The sequence below is a fragment of the Macrobrachium nipponense genome, chromosome 1 (assembly GCF_015104395.2).
Source record: "Macrobrachium nipponense isolate FS-2020 chromosome 1, ASM1510439v2, whole genome shotgun sequence".
Taxonomy (NCBI): Eukaryota; Metazoa; Arthropoda; class Malacostraca; order Decapoda; family Palaemonidae; genus Macrobrachium; species Macrobrachium nipponense.
The window spans coordinates 115,872,965-115,894,999 of NC_087200.1; the positions used below are offsets into that span (position 1 = coordinate 115,872,965).

The 22,035-nt window shown below is 40.8% G+C and overlaps 1 protein-coding gene across 1 annotated transcript in view; it reads right to left on the minus strand.

Annotated features, from left to right (window-relative positions):
* Window positions 1-4,008: 4,008 nt before the first annotated feature.
* Window positions 4,009-22,035, minus strand: part of LOC135218919 (kelch-like protein 30) — a 168,767-nt gene continuing 150,740 nt past the window's right edge. Inside the window, exon 9 of the mRNA XM_064255361.1 lies at window positions 4,009-5,039. Within this exon, the coding sequence (XP_064111431.1) occupies window positions 4,612-5,039 (428 nt within the window). The 3' untranslated portion in view covers window positions 4,009-4,611. The remainder of the gene's footprint in view (window positions 5,040-22,035) is intronic.

Sequence of the window (22,035 nt, forward strand, 5' to 3'; positions counted from 1 at the left end):
GCGCATACCCTTCTTGTAGGCCCAGGCGGACATGAGGGAGAACACCCTCTTGAAGACCTGTTGTGCCATGGACAGTCCGAAACAGCCGGTCCTGAACTGGTACGTCATTCCCTCCCACCTTATTTGGAGGTACTTCCTGCTGGAGGGGTGGACTGGGATCTGGAAGTACATGCCCTTGAGGTCCAGGGACAGCAACTAGTCCCCTTCCCTCAAGGCCACCAGCACAGAGCGAGGGGTCGCCATCTTGAACTATGTCTTGAGGACGTATGTGTTTAGGATGGACAGGTCGATTACTGGTCTCCAACCCCCTGAAGCCTTTGCCACCAGATATAGGTGGCTGAAGAACCCTGGGGAGTGATCTACAACTTGCTGGAAGGCTCCCTTCTCCAATAGAGGGGACCTCCAGTCGAAGCACCTCCCCGTGACCAGAAATCAGGGGGCTGAGCGCTCCGCTGTCCAGCTCTCCTGTCAGGGGAGGTTTCACATCTAGGAAGGGGATCTGGTAGCCAGATCCCCTTCCTAGACGTGTCTAGGAAGGGATTCTGGTACCCGAAGCATGAAGTCGGGTAGGAGGCCTTGAACTCCTACTTCCTTCTAGGGAAGCACCCACCTTTACCTCTGAGAGAGGCCGCGGGCCTAGCTCTAAAAGAGGAGGAGGAGGACTGAGCGGCTCTGGAGGAGGGCTGAGTTCTCTGAGGGCCCCATCCTCCCGAAGACGGCTCCAACATACTCGAAGGGTGCCTTGCCCCCTAGCCTGGGCCCTTGTCTTGGCTTCTGAGCTTCTTGGCTACGCCGTGGAGCTGGTTGTCTGTATGACGACGACGCCCTGTAGACGATGGAGTCTTGGTTTGCCTACCTCCAGCGTACTAGGGCTTCCTCTACCAGGCAATCAGGGAAAAGGGATCCCCTGACACCGAAGCGTTCCTGAGGGCTCTTCAGTTCTCTGTCTGGAAAGCCCCTAGGGAGGCAAGCAAGGACCCCGTCCCTCCTTAAGACCCAGTTAGTCCATTGGGTCAGCAACTAGGTGGTCAGGAAGCCCAGCAACTTGCCCCCTGACAAAATCAACACCTTGAAGACGGCCAACTCGTTCTCATCCTGATGATCGTGCTCAGTCATGAAACTGGTGACTGCGCCTGTCCAGTAATCCAACAACGACACGACATGGATGAAGATCCATGCCGTGGATTCCATGGCCATGGCCTCCTGTTGAGAGCAGGAGACGGGGCCTGCCAACAACTTCTCTCCCGAAAAACCCAGATAGAGGGCCCTCTACCAACTTTGAAGACAGGTACATGCCCTCCAGAGCGTACAGCCTCCTCTGCCTGGCTTTGGCAGCTGGAAGGAGCTTCAAAGCCCAGGGCTCTCAGGGAGTTATTGGGCCGTGCCACTACCTCCTCCACCTGCACCAGCGCCTCGACCAAATACAGAGCCTGGTGAAGGGACAGGGTAGGCTTGGACTCTACCTACCCCCCGAAGAGACAGTCTAAAGCCAAGACCCTCCTGGAGTCTGGGGGAGTGGGTGGCTCCGCCAACCCATTCTTTGCTCGGATCAACCCAAGCACCCTACGGAACACAGAGCCCTTGTCTGTGGTACCTTGGACCTCCAGGGGGCTCTGCAGACTGGCTTGAGTGAAGGCATCCTCTTCAAAGTCTTCTCCCGACAAGGACGCCCCCGCGACCGGTTGCGGGGGCGGGGAGGGGAGGGCTGCCGGGTCGAACTGGAGCCATTTACTGCTAACTGTGATGGCCCCGGGGGGGAGAGGGCCCATCCGAGCCAGAGGGGCTGTCATGGGCCACCCTTCGGACGAGGGGGGAGCTCCGTTGGGGGAGCTCTGAGGAGAAACACTCCGCTCTGCCTGCGTGTCGGGTGGAAGCGGAGGTCCTGAACAGGGCGAAGCCTGGCTGGCGGCAGCGGGGGCCGCTGGGGCCACCAGAGGCAGCACTGGATCCACCGGAGCTGCAGGGGGACAACCCTGAGAGGGAGAAGCCCCCCCCCACCCCCCCCCACCCCCCCCTGTACGGGGACCTTGAGGGAGCAGTGCACTCGGGAACTGACCTCGGGGACCAGATGGCCTGCGAGCAGTGGCACCCATGACACCAGTCATCCCGGTGATGGCCACTCCTGCTCCGGCCCCTGCGGTCTCAGCTACGACGGGGAGATCTGGACCGACGATCATGGTAGGAGTTGTAAGAACGACCTCAACTCCTCCCAGAAAACCTCCTCTTGGAGCAATAGCGCCTCCTGTGAAGACCTGTAGGAGGAACCACCTGAAGACAAGCTCTCTTCTGATGAGCCGGCTCTTCTCTTGTCTCTTCTGCGGCGGCTCCTGTCCTGGGGTGAGAGGAAGGAGCCGCTGGGGTGATCCACACGGGAACTGATGGAGGGGACCTCCCCTCCCCCCAGAGCACCCTCTACCAGCAAGAGCCTCCGTCCCGGTAGGGGGGAAGGAGGGGCCCCAGAATAGGAATGCCTCCTTCCTCAGGGGGTACCTACCCAGGGTACGGGGAGTGCCCGACCACAGGCCAGGGAAAACCCCAGTTGACTCCGTTGGCTCCTGCCGTCTACCTGGAAGCTCCCCCACCTCTGGCGAAGTGGCTGGAATCGCTGAGGAGGCCAAGGAGAGTCCCATGGGGACCCCGGGAGGACCAAGCGGCGCACTCTGCAGCTGGTGGCAAATTCTTGGTGGAGCGCAGCACAGCAACCAGCGCGCTCATAGACGGAGTTCCCCACAAGCCAACACACATCCAGGAGACAGAGATGAACCTGCAATAAAGTAGCATCTATTATATGCCTTGAATTAAACTTTATTTAACCATACATCTCAGAATTTCTGCATGTGACTCCCACATGAACAGAATGATACTTTCACTTTTACAAAATCACTTTTTAAAAATAACTTTAGCAATGTTCTGCATATATATTACACTATGTAAATATATCGTACAACAGTTAGAACTTTTAACATGAGAAAAAATGACCACATAAAATTTACTAACAAAATACAAATTATCATTTCTTGCCAGACTTGATGACACATCTTGAAATTATGGAAATCTGATAGCTGAGGTCCAATCAACTGTGGTGTCAGTGTAAAATAAAAAAAATTAAAAAGTTACTTTTGGGAACTGCTACTCAACAGTTGGACAAAAATTTCCAAAGCAAAGTTTTGTTTGAGAACATTCCATTGTCCCACAAATAGGCTATATAAGTACTGGGTTCACTGAGAATAAACTACAGTATTGCATAAAAATTACAACCATGAACAAGTAACTACTTAATAAATGAGAGTAAGGGTAATTCTTTATAAAAAGGAAAAAAGTAAAACCTTGAGAGAGAGAGAGAGAGAGAGAGAGAGAGAGAGAGAGAGAGAGAGAGAGAGAGAGAGAGAGAGAGAGAGAGAGAGAGAGAGAGAGTAAGAGAGGAGAAGAGAGAGGAGAAAAAGGGTAAAAATACAAGAAACTTATTCCGTGAAAGTGTGATGCTATTTTAGAAAAAGCTTAAACTAAATATGAAGATGAGAAAAGTGAAGGTTTTGCTTACATTTCAAGTCTCATTACCTATAGTAACTTGGTCCCCCACCCCCTTTTTTTAATACCTATTTAGTCATCCACTTCTTGTGAGGCTCTGTAAGGACACTGTTTTATATATGTTCTTTAAAGGGGATGCTGCATCCAATGCATGGTGAAGCAAACTTCAGGTGGCCTTGAAATTTTTGCTGTGTGCCATCAACCAATAACTATTCCTTTCAGTCCTTCATTTTTCATTAATAGTCTCCTGCTTAACTGTCAACATTCTTTAATTATGTTTGATTCCAGTGCTTTCTTCCAACATTGGGCAAAATCATTTGAGTCAGCCCAATATAGATCTAGAAGCACCACAAAGTGGTCTGCTTAAGTTATATACTAGCAATAATAAGTTTTTGCTTACTCATGGAATAAGCCTACAAACTACTTTGTTATTGTTGTTCTTGTTGGGAGGGTTAGGAAAGGTCTATAGAGAAGCCAAAATAAGGTTTGAAAAAGGTTTTTTGCATATGGATTTAAAGATACAGAAATTTTAGGATAGGATGTTTATAATTTATTTATTAGAATGAAAATGTAAAAAATATATAATGTGCATGTTAAACAGTACAAAAAATTATTTCTAATCTATAAAATGTAACATTTATTTTAATTTTTGTTGGTAAAACAAGGTTCTATTTGACTGTAGATTTTAGCATGTTTTAATTTATTTGGTGTAGTGAATTTAGGCTATGTTTCTGTTCTTCAATTATTTTGTTTCCACTTTTAACTGAGAATATATGAACGTGTTCAATTTGTGTCCTTTTTATGTAATCCTTATTGTTAGTATGAGTTAATTACGAAGACCACTTTACGTTAAGTTAGGAATAGTATGATGTTTACAACTTGTGCATGAGGGGAAAATCTTGGATGCATCTTGAGTAAGCTGGAGGTTGGATCACACCTTGTTTGTATGAACACTTAAATTGTAAATGCTACAATGTAATAAGAAAAACTCATCTAATCTACATATATCACATTATCTGCTTATTTCTTTTACATTTGATGAACATAATAAAAGACTCAAAATATAAGATATCATATAATGTACTAAATTTTCAAAAGTGGAAAACACCCTAATGAAAAAGTGACATCGGCAGGGCACTTTGTTGTAAAAATATGAGGCCCATCATCGCCTTCTTTCCATACCTCTCTAGAAGCAATGGCTTTCTTTGTTACTTTTGATTTTTCACAGTAATCTGAAACCGCGATATTAGCATCACATCTATCTCCCCTTTCCCCATTATCACAATTATGTTTATCAATTATACCACCATCAGCCACTGTATTATCTACATTTCCCAAATCATCTTCAATATCTAGTACTTCAATCACATGATTATCTAAGTCATCATGGCTAAAACTATAAATTTTGCCATCAACAATACAAACATTAACAGGAGGAGCAAGGAAGTACCCATACTCTGCCACACTGTGACCTTCTGGATAATACCTGTATACTTTTGTTGAACAATGATCTGAAAGATAAAATTAACATCTATTAGTTTCCTGAATACTATCGGGAATCCTAAACACAGTAAAAATTCTTTGCAAATGTATTTTGACTAGATAACACTAAAGGCATGGTTAACATAAAAATCTAACAATAAAGAACAGTTTTAGGAGGGATTTTCAACACTTCATCACAAAATTTGTTACCAACAGATCTTTAATGAAACATTAACATTTTCACTTTTAAAACAATCAGTCATGTGAAGGCAGATTTTCAGAAGTTTTTGGTAACTGGGAAGCAAGTCAATGGCAGAAATAATGACATTTATCGCCACCATTCCCGTGGCTAATAATTCTACTACGGAATGAGCAACACTTGTTCTTCCATTTAAAAGGAAAAAAGCTACCCTTAGACGTGGCTAATCAGCAATTTGGGATCCCTGAGCAAAATCTCAGATGGGACAGCCTTGGCTGAATTTCATGCAAAGCTCCACCTCCTCAATACAGGCAGTCTTGTCTTATCAGCAACATAAGTTAATGGTGTTACGGTTTTACGATGCTTGGCTAACATGACCTTAACCAGATTTTTGGCATCAGTGAGCAGTTTTACTGGTGTCAGTAAGTGGTTTGTCGGCATCGATAAGTGGTTTGTCGGCATCGATAAGTGGTTTGTCGGCATCAATAACCGGTTTATCGGCGCCTTTATGCTTTATTGGCGCTTACAACGTTGTAAATGCCATTTACAGTCTACCCTTGCTATTCATAGACTCACGATCCATGGATTTGCCTATTTGCAGATTTTTCTATGGCCCGTATGTACCCATTGTTCACAGAAAATTAGCCTATTTGTGGTCATTTTCACTAAGAAATATTCACAAATTACTGCATTTTCATATTTTTGGACTAAATGCTCTTTTTGTGATAAAACTATTCTACTATCATACTCAGGTATAAGCATTTTAAGAGGGGTTTTTGTTTTAACTATCAAATACACAGTTTTAAGTATTTTTAGGAGTTTAAAGTATTCTGATGTTTCGGTTATCAGGGTGCAGCCAGGAACAGAACCCACACCATGAACCGGAGACTGCCTATTATAACTTCTACTACTATGCTGGAAGTTTCCATTTGAAGGCTTCCAGAATCTTCTAAAACAATAGTTGCTGCTGCAGCCAAAACACTTATGCAGACCCTATGGGAAGCACTCTATGATTTTCTGGAGTTTTGCATTAAGGCTCGAAAGGAAACTGGCAGGCTCCAATACGTCACTCCCCAGTGTAACCTCCCTATTACTTTCTACCCCTTCTGTAGGGACCTTTTAGAGGAGTCTGTTGTTGCTCAACTCATTGAATGAGCCTAACAACAGAACTGTACAATATATGCTGCTCTTGGATAATGGGAATCCAGGAAGCAACAGATTTGGGCTTCCTCTTCTTATACCAAAGAATCTTTATGACTCGGGGCCATACAAGCCTCCAGTCACACCTAAAAGATCCTTTTAACAACAGGAGAGGGGGACAATAGCAGCAACAGTACCCCTTTCAAAGCGTACAAAGACACTCCTACCGGGGAAGAGGAAAATCAACCCCCTAGAATGCCTATTAAAGGCAAGGGGAGAGGTGGAGCCCAATAGGACATGTATGGTTAGGCGTCGTCTTCTAAAGCATCACATGCAACGGAAGTCTGCCTCTTGAGGACACAGTACAGGCAGTCCCCAGTTATCGGAGATGGTTCTATTCCAATGGCTTGAGGATAAGCAAAAATCACTGATAACCGAAAATCAGCGATTTATGGTGCTGATAACCAGTTAATGGTGCCTTTGTTAGGTATGTATCAGCACCATAACTATTATTGGCGCCAATAGTTGGAAATTGGTGTGTTATGGTGCCAAAAATCGCCGATATTTGGTGTTAGACAAGTGTCGTAAAACCAGATCGGCAATAACTGAATCCACCAATAACTGGGGACTTACTTTATTATCTTCAATGGTCTAGGGTGGAAATGTTCTCCTCCTCTCCCTGACCCCTCCCCTTTTAAAGTGAGTTTTCCAAAGACAAGACCCCTCCTTGGAGGATTATACGCCACCAAGCACGTTTCTTCAGCATCCCCAAGAAGGATTCCTCAAAACAAAGGTTGATCCTCAACCTGTCAAGTTTGAATAAATGTTGTTTGCGACAGTTTCCAGATGACTACTGTTGCCCATGTACATTCAATCATTCCGCACAGGACCTGGAACGTCTCTATATATCTGAAAGACACACATACTGGTATGTCCCAATTGCCATTCCTTTTCGCCCCTTCCTAAGCTTCAGATAAGGAAGGAAATGTACAGATTCAAAGGCAAACACTGTCCCAAGTTTTCACAAAATTAGCAGCAGTAATTGTCCAGGAACTCAGAGGAGAAGGAATTCAACTGGTAGCCTACCTAGGGGATTGGCTAATCTGGGGACCCACCAGGGAGGAGTGCTTTCAAAGCCTGAGAGTGGTAGTTGACAGACTCCAGTCAAAGGTTTTCTAATAAACTGGAACAAATTCTACCTTACACCCAGTAGACACTTTCTTTGGCTGGGACTTTGTTGGGATACTCTTTACAACCAGTTGTCTCCTCACCAATACATAAATCAGAATAGGGAAGGACTAAAAAATGTAAACAAAGTCTGGCTCTCACACTGTGGTAGCATTTAGAAGTCCAGGTTTGTGTGATTGCATTTTAGTTCTTTCCATTGTGACGTTTTTCCTGTTATGTTTATTTTATGTTTTTCGTTCTGAATGCTGGATGCAAATGTTTTTTCTTCTTTTACCTGCAGTTTGCTTAAGCAGGATAGTGTTAAGAAAGGCTCCAGTCCCCTTCACCTGAACCATGTGAGCCTATAGCTATACTAATAGGATTTCTGTTGGCATTAGCAAATCAGTGAACAGGTGCAGAGGCCGAAACCAGCTGATTACGTCTATGGAATGCCACTTCCTTAGCCATTGTAATCAGAAAGCACTGATGGAGTAAGAGGATGTGAAATAAACAAGTACAAATTGCGCTGATATTTCTTTGGCAAAATCAAGTTTCCTGTACATTGTATATAGCAAAATCCATCTCTCTTTGCAGCTAAGCCCTGCCCGCTGGTTGGCAATGGTTTCAAAATGATGTTTAATCAGTGGTATTTTCATCTTCATTAATTTTGCAATGGTTGTTTTATTGAAGTAAAATACATTCTGTAGATTATCAAAAGGAAATGTTATATTATCCCAATATAATATCATAACACACATCTCCCTAAAAATGGTAAAAAAGTAGGAAAACATGAATGAAGTCAGAAGTGCTCCACGATGCTGCAATGTTGACTTTTGTAAATGAGGTTCACCTGAATACAGAGGTGATACAGGGAATATCTTGTATTCAAATCAGTACACTTGAATTACAGGACAATGATAATTACAGTCTAGTACTGTTAAGCATGTTTGCCATTCTAAACTTTAACATAAAGACTTTCTCGGAGCTATGCAAATTGATATTTCATATTGATTTTAGGAAATTTTACTACACTTTAATGTAGTCATAAAATCTATTTAATTTCAATTGTTTACACATTTTGTGGGATGACAAATAGTGACTGCACTTTACTAAATCAGAATATGCCTATGTTTAACTTAAAGTTACAGAATGATAATCTATACAAGTCGTATTGTATATAATTTGCTGGGAATTTTATTGTGGTCCTTGTTGTGGTTATTCTTGTTTTTGCTGCTCCTGTTATGGTTCTTGTAGTCTTCAAAAAATTTTCATATGGTAATCTAACATTGCAGAATAAACAGACCTATTCATAAAATACTGGTGTAAAGAATTATTTGCTTACTATTGTTAATTGAAATTTAGTCATTTGTTTTAAAAGTAATCAAGATCATTATGAATAGAGAGAGAGAGATTTGACACTTATGTCTCATTTTGTCTAACAGGGTAATCTCTACAAGAATTCCCCAAAAAGCACATCATGGGATACTCACAGACTGGTCTGAATCACCTCATGCATAACTTTTTAATTACTGTATTACTTATTTTTTCTTATTATATTAAGTATCTTATGATGCTTTCCTACCATAGTCTTCATTTTTATAGAAATGTTACGGAAGCCTTATATTTACTCATCACGGTAATATACTTATTTGTTATCCCTTTTGTAAATATATTTTCAATATACCAATTCATTGTGAGCAGTTCATTACTACATTTCCAACAAATATAGGTGGAAAACTATTTGCAGTAAGAAATTGATGCATAGGCCCACACCCTATCATTGACTCAAAATATAAGAATTTGATGTGTAGTCCTATGCCCTATCATTGATTCAAAATATAAGAAACTGATGTGTAGGCCTATGCTCTGCATTGCCTCAAAATATAAAAACATAAATTTTCATGATAAAATTTATTATTTGGAAACTTACCTACTGTTAAAGTTAGCTCATATCTCCATGCCAGTAGGCAAGTCAGCATTCAAACAAAAGAAAAAAGATCACTTGCTGACCTGGAAGACTGTCTAGTTCAACTGTTCTCCACCAGGTGTGTTCGAATGTTTAGCTCTAGTCAGAATTCTCCTTGACAGCCCACTAAATGTCGGGAGGTTGGGTGGGGCCTACTTTAACAGTAGGTAAGTATCAAAATAACAAATTTTATCATGGAAATTTATATTATTTAAGATGAATCTTACCTATGGTTAAAGTTAGCCGATTCCCACAATGAGATAAAGGATGGGGGGTAGTAGAGCTAAACAAATTCCACTCAGCCAAGCAAGCTAAGAGCTTCTTGTATGAAATCCAAAACATTCTTTCCAGATCAGAAACCCTGGATAATACTGCTGCCAGGAGGTGGATTCCCTTCAGGGGTGCAAGGCTCTCGTGTGTGTGCAGTCAAGAGCAGCCTTGCAGAGAAAACCACTTAATTTCCAGTCAAATACAAAATAAATAGTACCTATGATACAAATGCAACCTCCTGTACAACAAATGTACAGTCCGGTCCCGAATTATGCATGTTCAAATTGTGCGATTCCCCTTTGATGCGGTTGCTAGTTCTCAAAAATAGATTTTCTGTATCTGCGAAGCCGTTCAAAGTCTGCAAGTCACGCGCCGCAAAACATATAAAATCCTATTGTCTTTTCAAGTATTTTAGGGTGGGGGTGGGGGAAGGGATATGCTGGTATCTGAGAGAAGGGGTGGGGGGAATGCTTGGAGGAAAAAAAAATATTCCTCCAAGGGAGAATGCAAGAGAAAGATTTCCAGCTCAGCCATTAGCTGAGATAGAAGGCTCTGCCTCACGCATTTGTGATGATATAGCGCAATGTGTATGAATGATCAGTATCATCACCATCATCATAAGTATTATTCATATCTGCAAAGTGTATTCTGAATAATCAGTATCATCATCATCATCGCCATCGGTATTACATATTCAGATCTGCGAAGTGTATTCTGAAGGCTTCTGCTCAGCCATTAGCTAAGACGGAAGGCTCTGCCTCACGCATTTGTGAGTCAGTGCAGTGTATATGAATGATCAATATCACCATCATCATCATACGTGGTATTCAGATCTGCGAAGCGTATTCTGAATGATCAGTATCATCATCATCGCCATCGGTATTAGTCAGATCTGTGAAGTGTATTCTGAAGGCTTATGCTCAGCCATTAGCTAAGACGGAAGGCTTCGCCTCACGACATCATAGCAGTGTTTATGAATGACCAGTATCATCACCATCGCCATACATATTCAGATCTGCGAAGTGTATTCTGATCATTTGCATCATGTATGCATCTGCCTAGAAGCCAAAGAGGAAGACCTATTTTCTTGAAACTAAAAACTTAACCTTAAGTTAAAGGCGAAGGAAGGAGCAACTTCCATTTTGGCAGCAGTCGACAACTTGAAATCCGTCATCGCTAAACATCTTGGTTAACTTGTTTTGACTAACTTTTGGCATTTGATCATTTATTTTTTTCTATTGTTGAAATAGCTTTTGATGAAAATGACTGGTAAAAGTGATTAACAGAGAAGCAGATGTGTTTGAGAGAGAGAGAGAGAGAGAGAGAGAGAGAGAGAGAGAGAGAGAGAGAGAGAGAGAGAGAGAGAGAGAATCGTTCAATCTGAACTTTTCAAGAAACTGTTATTTCATGTCGAATTTTGAATTTTTATAATTTCTTTTTAAGAAATTGTAATTTCACATCAAATTTTGAATTTTCATCAATTATATTTTATGGTAGAATAAATAAATTTATATGAAAACTATTACACAGTGAACATCCCAGACAAAGAAACTAAGACAGGCGCTCGTAACCAAGTTTGTTAGGACTAACAGGAGTGAAGACACGCATGATCCGGGCAGTCCCCAAAACCTCAAATGGTTCACAAAGCCTTCCCTCAGCAAAGGAACTCTTCATGGAAGATGAGATAGAGGAGTTGGTTTTTTGGCAGAGGATAGGTAGAGGAAATTCCATCCAAAAGGTTTTTTAAAGGAAATGACTGTATCATACAGTACACTTGCACCCAATGGTGGCATTGTTTACGTGTGAGTGTTTTCACCCTTCTGTGTAATTTTAACTTTTTCAAGTTATTAAAACCTTTTTTTATTTATCCATAAGAACAATTTCATATGAGAAAAAATTACAGTATAGTACTACATAGAAAGTATTGAAAATGGGTTGTATAAAAAAGTTTGACTGGGTAAGTTGCCGTGTGCCTTGGTCCTAATGGAATTATTCCGATAAGGAATGCGTTTCAAAATATGCAACCTTCCAATTCTGTGAGGCTGTGGATCGACCAAATTCTCGCATAATTGGGGACCATACTGTACCTTCATGCTCCCCAAAATACTAATACCAACGATTAAAATAAAGAGCCTAAAAGATTGCTCTTTCTTTTGTTTCAGGGAAAGACTTTACCCACTATTACTAGAGGGTTAAGGGCTTTACAGTTTTCAAATGCAATTTCTACATCTTTCAGATAATGAGCAGCAAAAACCGAATTACAATTCCACTGAGCTGCATTAATTACATCCTCAAGAGACAAATTCTGTAAAAAACTAAAAGAGGTAGCAACACTTTTACACTGTGCATACCTTCAATAAAGGAAAGATATGTGGATTCAGTTTTCCATATGCTGGTCTTATTAAATACTTAACAAACAAAAAAAAGACATCGCATTCTTAGATAAAGGAGCGTTAGGTTCCTAACACTACAAAATATATTATTCACTCTGCCCCTCACAGGCTTTAATCTAAATAAATCTTACTAGCCCTGACTGGACAGAGGAAGGCCTCTTCTTCATTCCCTACCAATTAGGTTAAATTTGGAATTCTTACCATTCTAGATAGAAGTTTGGCCTTGACTCATTCTTAGCCCTGAAAAAAGGCACAAATGACAAAACAGCATCTCTTTCAGAAAAGCCTACCTTATTGGAGAACTTGTAACTCGCTTACTCTTTTTGCTCTCACTAGCACTACCAAAAACAGCGTCTTCATGGTTAGAAGCTTAAAAGAAGCAGGTTCCAAAGGTTCAAATGGATCCACAGATAAGAATTTTAGAATTACATCCAAGTTCCATGAAAGAGGACCTTGAGGACTTCAATTTCAAACGATCTCAGCGCCTCCTTAAGATCTGGATCATTAGAAATATCTAATTGCAAGTGACGTAGCACTGAGGAAAGCATGGATCTATATCCTCAAATAGCAGCTACAGAAAGATTCTTACTATGTCTAAGATATCGAAAGAACGACTATGTTGTTTACAGAGGCATGAGCGCTGGAAATTCCTCTAGAGGGCCAAGGTTGTTGTTCATCTTGATTCAAGGATAGACTTCCGAGATACTTTAGAATACCCTCTCGCTCGAAGGAGATGGTTGAGTGTCTCCAAGTGGTTAAGTGTAGTATGTGGAGGCTTTAGTGGAACTGCCTGAAATTCGGTTGTCTGAGTAGATTCTTCCTTAAAGGAAGAACACAAGGGAGATCCAATGAAAGTGCTGGATGATCCGGAAACCACATTCTCTGAGGCCACCATGGAGCTACTAGTGTCGTTCTGCAATGTTTCGAGTCTTGAAAATTGTTCAGCACTTTTCTTATTGTTGCAAATGGAAGAAAAGCATATGTTTCTAGGTTTGACTAATCTTGAAGAAATGTGTCTACATACTGCCAAAGCCTGAGGGTCCTGGCATGGAGAACAATACACTGGGAGTTTCTTGTTTATTACTGTTGCAAATAAGTCCATATTTGGAGCTCCCCATAGACTCCACAGCAGACTTGTGGATGTAAAGACCAATCCATGGGTAAGACTTGTCCCTTCCTACTCGATCTGCCAAAACATTGTTTTTCCCCGGTATGAACTGTGAAACCAAAACTGTTCCCAGTTTCTGTCCAAAGAAACAACTTCTCTGCTATCAGAAACATCGACTTTGATCTTGTGCCGCCCTGGTTTCTGATGTACACCAAAGAGATGGTATTGTCCGAAAATACTGCTATTACCTTTCCTCTTGCTATTTGTTCACACTGAAGGAGGGACTTCCGTACTGCCAATAGTTCTAGAATGTTTATGTGCAACACTCTCTCTTGCGGTGACCATACCACGGACATCTGATAGCCTCCCAGGCATGCTCCCCAACCTGTCATTGAAGTGTCTGAAAACAAGATTAGGTCTGGGCTCACTACTCTTAGAGATGACCCTGTTCCCAGTCTATGATAATCCTTCCACCATGCTAACGTCTCCCAGGCAGGGACTTCCTGTCCCAAGATTCTCTCAAGTAGAGATGAATTGGTCGCATCCTGAGCCTTGCTCAACTAACAAATCTTTCCAGAGATGCCATGAGTCCCAACAAAGACAGCCAATGTCTTGCTGGAAGCTTCCTTAAGGGCTGAAATTTTCCTAGATGCAATAAAAAATTGTCTACATTTCTCCAATGGAAAAGCTTGAAAACTCCAAGTGTCTATCCTCATCCCAAGATAGAGAATGGTCTGAGTTGGAATCAGATCAGACCTCTCTGAAACTTTCTCAATATACCCAGTGATTGAGCTAGGCAAAGTAATAGATCCTTGTCCCTCAAAATTCCCTTGAAAGAGTAAACCAACATTAGCCAGTCGTCTAGAGCATAATTCTCACTCCTAACAGGTGACACCATCCCCCTACTGGTGCTAAAATCCTCATGAATACCTGAGGTGCTGTACACAGGCCAAAGCAAAGAGCTCTGAATTGAAATATCTTCCCTGTGAACACAAAATGCCGGAACTTGTGAGACTGAGGATTTACCGGAAAATGGAAATAAGCATCTTGCATCCAGTCATTCTTCTGTACTGCTGCTAGCACTGTGCTGGATGATTCCATGGGGAATGGGGTTAGACGTATAAACGTGTTGAGTCTTGACACATCCAGTACTGGATGCCACCCTCCAGATGGGCACCAGACAAAAAGATGGTTTTAAAACCCTGGCAAGTTTCCTGACACCTGCTCTATCGCTTTCTTCTCTAGTAATGATACCACCTCTTTCTGAAGTATAAGATACTTTTCCTGTTGATGAAGATAAGATGGAAGAACAATTGGAGATGACGACAGAGGCAGAGGAGATAGAAAAGGAATTACATAGCCTTCCTTCAGTACTTCCACCACCCAAGGTTCTGCTCCTAAGTCTCTCCAAACATGCCAGAAGGTCTGCAGTCAACCTACTACTGGAACCTGAGGGCAAAAAGTTTTATTTCTTTCTCAAAACCTTAGCAGTTTTGTTTTTATTGGAGCCTGGTAAGGACCTTCGAAAGCTTTGGCTTGGCGAATGAAGACTGGTCATGAGACGAGGAAGGTTGAATTATCACTGGAGGGCTAGAAGACAAAGAGGGAGCAGGTCTTTTATTCCCTACTTTAAAAGATTCTGATAAATTCCCTATAAGGGCACAATTGTTCTCTCTTCGAGACCAAATTAATGAAAGCATAACATTCCCCTGCCACATTTGAAATAGCCTTATCCAGGCAAGACAAAACATCTAATGACTCCTCCCAAGTTTTGATACCGCTGGCATCAGAAAGTCTTTAAGCTGGCGCAGAGAAGCAGCAATAGTACTTCCTGAAGTTCCGCAAAAGACAATACCTCAATAATTCTAAACAAAGACTTGGACAAAGTCTGCCTCTGCATTAGACCAAAGCACCTCATCAGTCTTAGGAGCGCGTCATTTCATGGGATCCAGACACGCAAGGAAATCAGCATCGTCGACCAAAGACGGTTTCAGCGCCAGTAACAAGCTGTGTTGTAATAACTGACTCCATGATTTCAAAAACCCAGGAATACTAGAGCTAGCAGATTTAAAGAAGCTTTGCACACCAGAAGATGATATATTTCGTCAAAACGTCCTCTAATTGAAGGCGAAAGCTTAAGTTTCTTCAAAGACTTAATGGGAACTGAAATGGTCAAAGATAATAAAGACCTAGTCTCTACAGTACTTCTTTCCTCCACCAAATGAGGATATAGAGAAGAACAACATTCCAGCAAGCGCCAAAAGACCGAAGGAGACTCTTCTGACTCAAGCTCTTCTTCTGCCACTTGCAGATTCGAGATGACAGGAGTCAATTCCTTGTAATGAAAATTTGACTCGATAGGCGTAGAGCCTCTGGGAGAAGTAGTCTGCAGTTATCTACTAGAGTCGAGACAAGTTGGCTAAGCAGAAGCAGAGACGATACTCGTCAGCAAAGAAAATAGGACTTGTAAGAGAAGTGGCGAAGATTTGTCGACACTAAGCTACTCAACTTCATCCAAATGCGTCTCGAGCGGCTTGGGAACAATCCCAGACGACACGTCTTTAAGGGAGTAAAGCAGCTAGAATAACATCTAGTTTGGAAACAACAGTAGATTCTATAACCATAGAAGGAAGAGAAAGAGAGACATTAGCAGAGTCCACATGAGACTCTCCAACAGTAGAAGACCGAAAAATAGCCGAGAAAGATTTAGAATGAGACGTAGAAGCAGACTAAATATGTTCAACAATTGATTGAGTCAATGGTATATCATTATTAATTAATAAAGTATACGTATATCTAAATTCTTACTCTTGCCAGTTCTAGCAACCTCATTACTAGCTCTCAATGAAGGTGAAGTTGAAATAATGTGTGAAGACTTACGCTTATCAAAATGATCTTTCGGCGAACGCGTTACGTGACTGCACCTGAGACTGTGAAAAAGGAGAGGTAGGACCTTACCTCTACAAGGGGAACGCGAAAAACAACGTTCACTATGGGGGGACTCGGAATGGTTTGCTATCATAAATTCAGTCAAATTTTTAACAGGATCTAAAATAAGGCTGACATCATGTTCAAGTTTCTCGATACGCTTTTCAATCACCGAAAGGGGAGTGCAAGTCGGAACTAAAGAGGATATGTCAGTACTATCTTTATTAGTATTAGGCCTAGCATAGGAAAAAACCATAGGCTGAGTAGGGCTAACTGCAGACGAAGGCTCACCAGGAAGGGGAAAAAAAGGTAGCTTTATGCCCTGATCTGATTAATTTCTTCTACAGTCTATCTGCTTCCCTTCTCTTCTTATATCTAATACTTTTGAGCATAAGATCCTTAGGCCAATCCTTGCATTCCTCACATCTAATCTCTGTATCACACTCTGTACCCCTGCAGGTGGTACAAACATTATGCTGATCTACCTCAAATTTAGGCATCCTGGTAGACAATAATCCTTCCTACATAACCTGATGTTGGTTGACTTGCTTCTGGTGGAAGATATCCTAAGAAGATTAAAATTACAATACCATGACAGGAGAAAACAGCCAAAATTCACCAAATACTAAAATTCGCCTAGACCTAATGGCGGCAAGGAGAATTCTGACTAGGGCTAAAACATTCGAACACACCTGGTAAAGAACAGGTGAACTAGACAGTCTTCCGGGTCAGCCAAGCAATCTTTTGTCTTTTGTTTGAATACCTTGTTTGAATACACTCGCCTATTGGCATGGAGATATGAGCTAACTTTAACAGTAGGTAAGAAGGGAGTTTGGATCTGAGAATTGGATTGAGCTCAAGGAGATGGCACAGGAAAGAGACATATAGTGTGAATTCACTGAGACCCTATGCATCCTGTGGGTGCCAGAGGATTAAGTGAGAAAGATTTATCTCAAATAATTTTATGTGTAGGCCTAATCTCACAATGATATTAACATTTGATATGCATAAATATGATGAATTGATACTCTAATATTGGAACTGGCTGCATAAGTCTATGCTACATTTCAATTAATGTAGTCTATGTGGAATTGCTTATGTACGCCAAAACCAATTTAAAAAGAATAAAAGCAAGATGCTTGTGTATTTAGGCTGTGCATGATCACAATAAGAAAAAAAGATGCACAGACATTATGATCCAGGATCTTCATGATGATAAGTATATAAAACTTAATACTATATCTTTTATTGGAGATATCATTTGCATGTTACAATTCCATGAATCCAAATCTGTGGTGTCATAATTACCCACAGAGCTCAACATGATCAAACAGAGTCAAATCCGTACTGGCAATCATTAAGACTGTTAACTAGTGTGATGTCATTCCCCTGTTAAGAGCTAGCCAATCACTGATGTGCAGTAGGCGGCAGTGATGCCGTTTTTTCTTCACAACATTGGGTTTCAGCAGTGTTACCATAGGCAGTTCATTTTATTTTTATACTTTATTTATGATTTAATGGTTAGAATGCATATTTTCCAATGTATAATTATTTCCCGTGATGTTAGAAAACTACACATCACTAGCTCAATATAAAGTATTTTTGACGAAGAAAAATAAAGGATTTCAATAAATTTCATTTGTGTAAATAAGCAGGATATGTTTTATATCTTTATTTTCATAATAAAACATAAAAAGGGAAAGTGAAGAATTTTTTTCTTCAGTGCCGTGGCCTGTGGTCGGAAAAGCCACGGAGGGTCGCCAGATGTCACCAGAAAGCCACACTAATAGACGAAATTCCTCAAAACGGCAACCCTGGTGGGCGGTGCTTAACTGCATAGGGCCATGGATTTTGCTATAATCAAGGCTAACAAAAGTAGATCTATCTTTCTGTGGGCTTGATACAATGCTGTATGAGCCGTAGCCCATGAAACTTATACATAACAGGGAGCTGTGATGGCGTGGCCTATATTGTTGCCAGACACACTATTATGGCAAATTTTAACCTTAAATAAAATAAAAACTACTGAGGCTAAAGGGCTGCAATTGACTTCATCCAAAGAGTTGGGAAGATACTCCTCGAGCCGAGGACCTGTAAGGGGTCTCTGGCAAAACAGAACCTCCTGACTCCTCCATCTATATGAGTGATAATACACACAAATACTTGCATGACAGGTTGGGGAAGCCATTAGTGGAATCATCATGTAGCAGGAAGGTGGTCACCTGTTCTGAGGAAGTGCCATATCAACTTCCTGGAGCTGATGGCTGTCATTCTGTCTCTCAGAAAACAGAAAAATTCAAAAGGGACCAACATTTTGTTGGGCTAAATGTTGGTCCTAGACAATATGACTGCAATGTCTTGCATCAAGAAGTCAGGCTCACATCCAGCACCTCTCAATGCAGTATGCTATCTATCCTTTGGATGGTGCAAGCAAGCAAGTGGGACAGTGTGTCCTCGACTTCTCCACTTTAACAGCGATTATAGCACCGTAACTTGATGTTACAGCACCATAAGTACCGTTAACTTGATGCTCAACAGCGCTTACGGCACTGCAACTTGATGCAACATTAAATTATAAAGCTGTAAAGTGCTGTAAGTCAGCAGAGCCATAAGCTGAGGATGCACTGTACTTGTCTGCAATTCACCTCACTAGGTCTTTCAATATAATAGCAGATTCTGTTAAGGAATATAACAGCCTCAACTGAGTGAATGTTAGACAATCACCTCCTTTCAGTTTAATTACCAACATGCTTCCACATCCAGTAGTGGACCTGTCTGTCACATGTGAGAGCCATCAATTTCCAGTATATGTCTCCGAACCTGGACAGTTGGGCGATTGCATGAGAAGTGTTCCTTTGTCTCAGATTTCAAAGGTTTAAATTAACTTCTAACTTTCAACAAAACTGCTTGCTTAATAGCCCCAATAGGTCAGTCATTGGTTCCTATTACTTCAACAATGGGGAAAGATTTAAATTCCATTACTGTCCTCCTTTCTGAGCAGAGATCATCACATGTGGATTTTTCAAATCTTGTGTACCATGAAGGTTATTCATCCAACATTGCTAGGTAACTAATGCAGAAACTACGGACATCATCCATTTTCTGTGTGTAAAACTGTGTTTATTGCCTATAAAATGTATTTTTTGTAAATATTTTTTGGGGTCTGGAATGCATTCAATTGTATTTACATTACTCCTTATGGGAATTATTGTTTCAGTTTTCATACATTTCAGATTTTGTGGGAGGTTCTGGAACGTATTATGTACAAAAACCAAGGTTCCACTGTATAAAACAGTAACTTTCTACTGTGAAACTTACTAATGTGATGATACTATAGTTAAGCTATCACCTAGCATATCGGCTATTCTAATCCTGATTAATTAATTCACCTTTAAAGGTATGGTATTAACAAAGTGTAATTTGTAGCCTTCATATTAGTCTACTACAGTGGAACCTCTACATACAAAAGTCCCTTCGTACGAAAAATCCAGGTTATGAAAGCAAAGACGAAGATTTTTTTGCTTCTGTGTACGAAAATAACTCAGGTTGCGAAAGGGTAAAGTCCGGGCCGCCGAGAACAATTTTAAAACTGGTGTGCCGCCAACTCAGTAGACTCGCCACCATCCTCCCGCTCTCCCATTGGTTCCTGATGCTAGTCACCACCGTAAGATCCTGCTCTCCTATTGGTCAGCATCTGTCCCATCATGCCTCTATGTAAAGGCGTTCCTTGACCATTTTTTGTGGCAGCGTTATCGTAAACACCTGGAATTCGTTCGTTCACTTAGATTTTGTTTGTTAACGTAAATTCGTGTTAGTGATTTTGCTTTCGTTGTACTGTAAGTTACTTTATCATGTTGTGTGTGAACTTAATGACTTACGTTATTACCCATGGGTCCCAAGAATGTTGCTGAAGTTCACGGAAAGAAGAGGATGCTTTCTATGGAGACAAAGATGGAGATAATCAAGAAGTGTTAATGTTTTCTGCCATTTGTTAATGTGTTTCGTAAAGTTTAGTGTTAATGTTTTCTACCATTTTTTAACGTGTTTCATAAAGTTAAGTGTTCCTGTTTTCTGCCACATTTTAATGTGTTTCGTAAAGTTAAGTGTTTATGTTTTCTGCCGTTTGTCCTCCCCCTCTGTCGCCACTTTCGGACATCACCTCACTCGAAAGGTAAGGTTCCACATTTTACTACATACGTACGTACATGTACACACAGTATTTCTTGTACCCTGTACACTAATACACTTTATTTACAGGTACAGTAATGGTTAGGTTAAGTATTGAATGGTCCAAATTGTTGTATTTCATTGTTTATTGGTCAATTTAGCTTTATCATAAAATTTACTGTGGTGTTTTTGTAGGGCTTGGAACGAATTAGGCAATTTAAACGTAAAACGTAGTTCTAGATATGAAAAAAACAGGTTACGAAGGCCGCTTCGGAACTGATTAATTTCGTAACCTGAGGCACTACTGTACCTAATAACATGAAGTTTACTGTTTTTGATCTACTATATAAAAACAGTAACTTACTAATGTAAAAACCTACACTACATACCTAGCTAGGCTAGTCTATCACCTAGCCTAGGTTATTGTCTAATCAATATAGATTTTCTAATTCCCTTTTAAGGGAAAGTACATGAGAGCCTAAAGTATTAAGACAATTGTTAGTATACAGGCTATATAAAAGGCAAAATGTCAGTCACCTTTTATCTAATCCTAAGTTCTTTTATCAATAATACTGTATAACAATAATTGTGGAACATATCTTTATATAAAACTTCTGCTATCTATGACTTTTTGCTCACCATAAAAACATTGTTCCATGGTCTAAACTAAAAACTTTAACACTCGAACTTAAAATTATGCACTTAGTTTTCAACTTGGATGTTTCCATGAACTTTGGTAATGAAATCAATGAATGAGGTTACGAAAAATGAAATTCTCGGAGCCAACGATCCCAAATCATAAGCACCAATGTGTGCTGGTATAAAAGCCGGTTTACAGCTTTTAACACACAATAAAATCATTGTTCCACAGTCTCAATTACAAATTTTTTAACTCGAACTTAAAATTACAGGCAGTCCCCAGCTATCGGTGGATTCGGTTAATGGCGAACCTGCCAATCTGGTATTATGGCAGTGATTTATGGCACCACAACGCACAAAATTCCGGTTATCGGTGTCATAAGGTGACAATAATAGAGTTTTGGCATCAAAACATACCTAAATGAAGGTGCCATTAACTGGATTTCGGCACCTATATATAAATCAAGTTTCAGTTCATGGCGGCTTTTGCTTCTCATCACCCTACCGAGAACGGAACCCCATCCCCCGATAACTGGGGACTGCCTGTATATATACACTTAGCTTCAACTTCTATGCTTCCATGAACCTCTGAAATTAAATTAATAAACTAAGATCAAAATTCTCGAGCTAGCCTAACAATCATATATCGTAAGCCAATTTCTGGCTTTTCATGTACAAAAATCATTGTTCTACAGTCTAAACTAAAAATATTTTAACTGGAACTAAAAATAATGCACTTCGCTTTCAACTTATTTGTTTCCATTATTCTCTGTAATGAAATCGAAGAGGGAAATCTTCGGAGCCCCGGTTTCTCCATTGACTAGAAGAAAAGAATGGCGGCTTGGTAAGATTTAGGTTATATGTAAACAATATGACAGTGCGTATGTGCATAACCACCACTTTTTCTTGCAGTTTTGAAATAGTAGTAGGTAAACTGCGTATTAGCATAAGCTGAAGATAATGAAAGTGCCTTCTTATCCTGAGTCCATTTATATTCTATCACGTGTTATAATGTTTATCATTACGGCACAATACCCAACCACAAGAC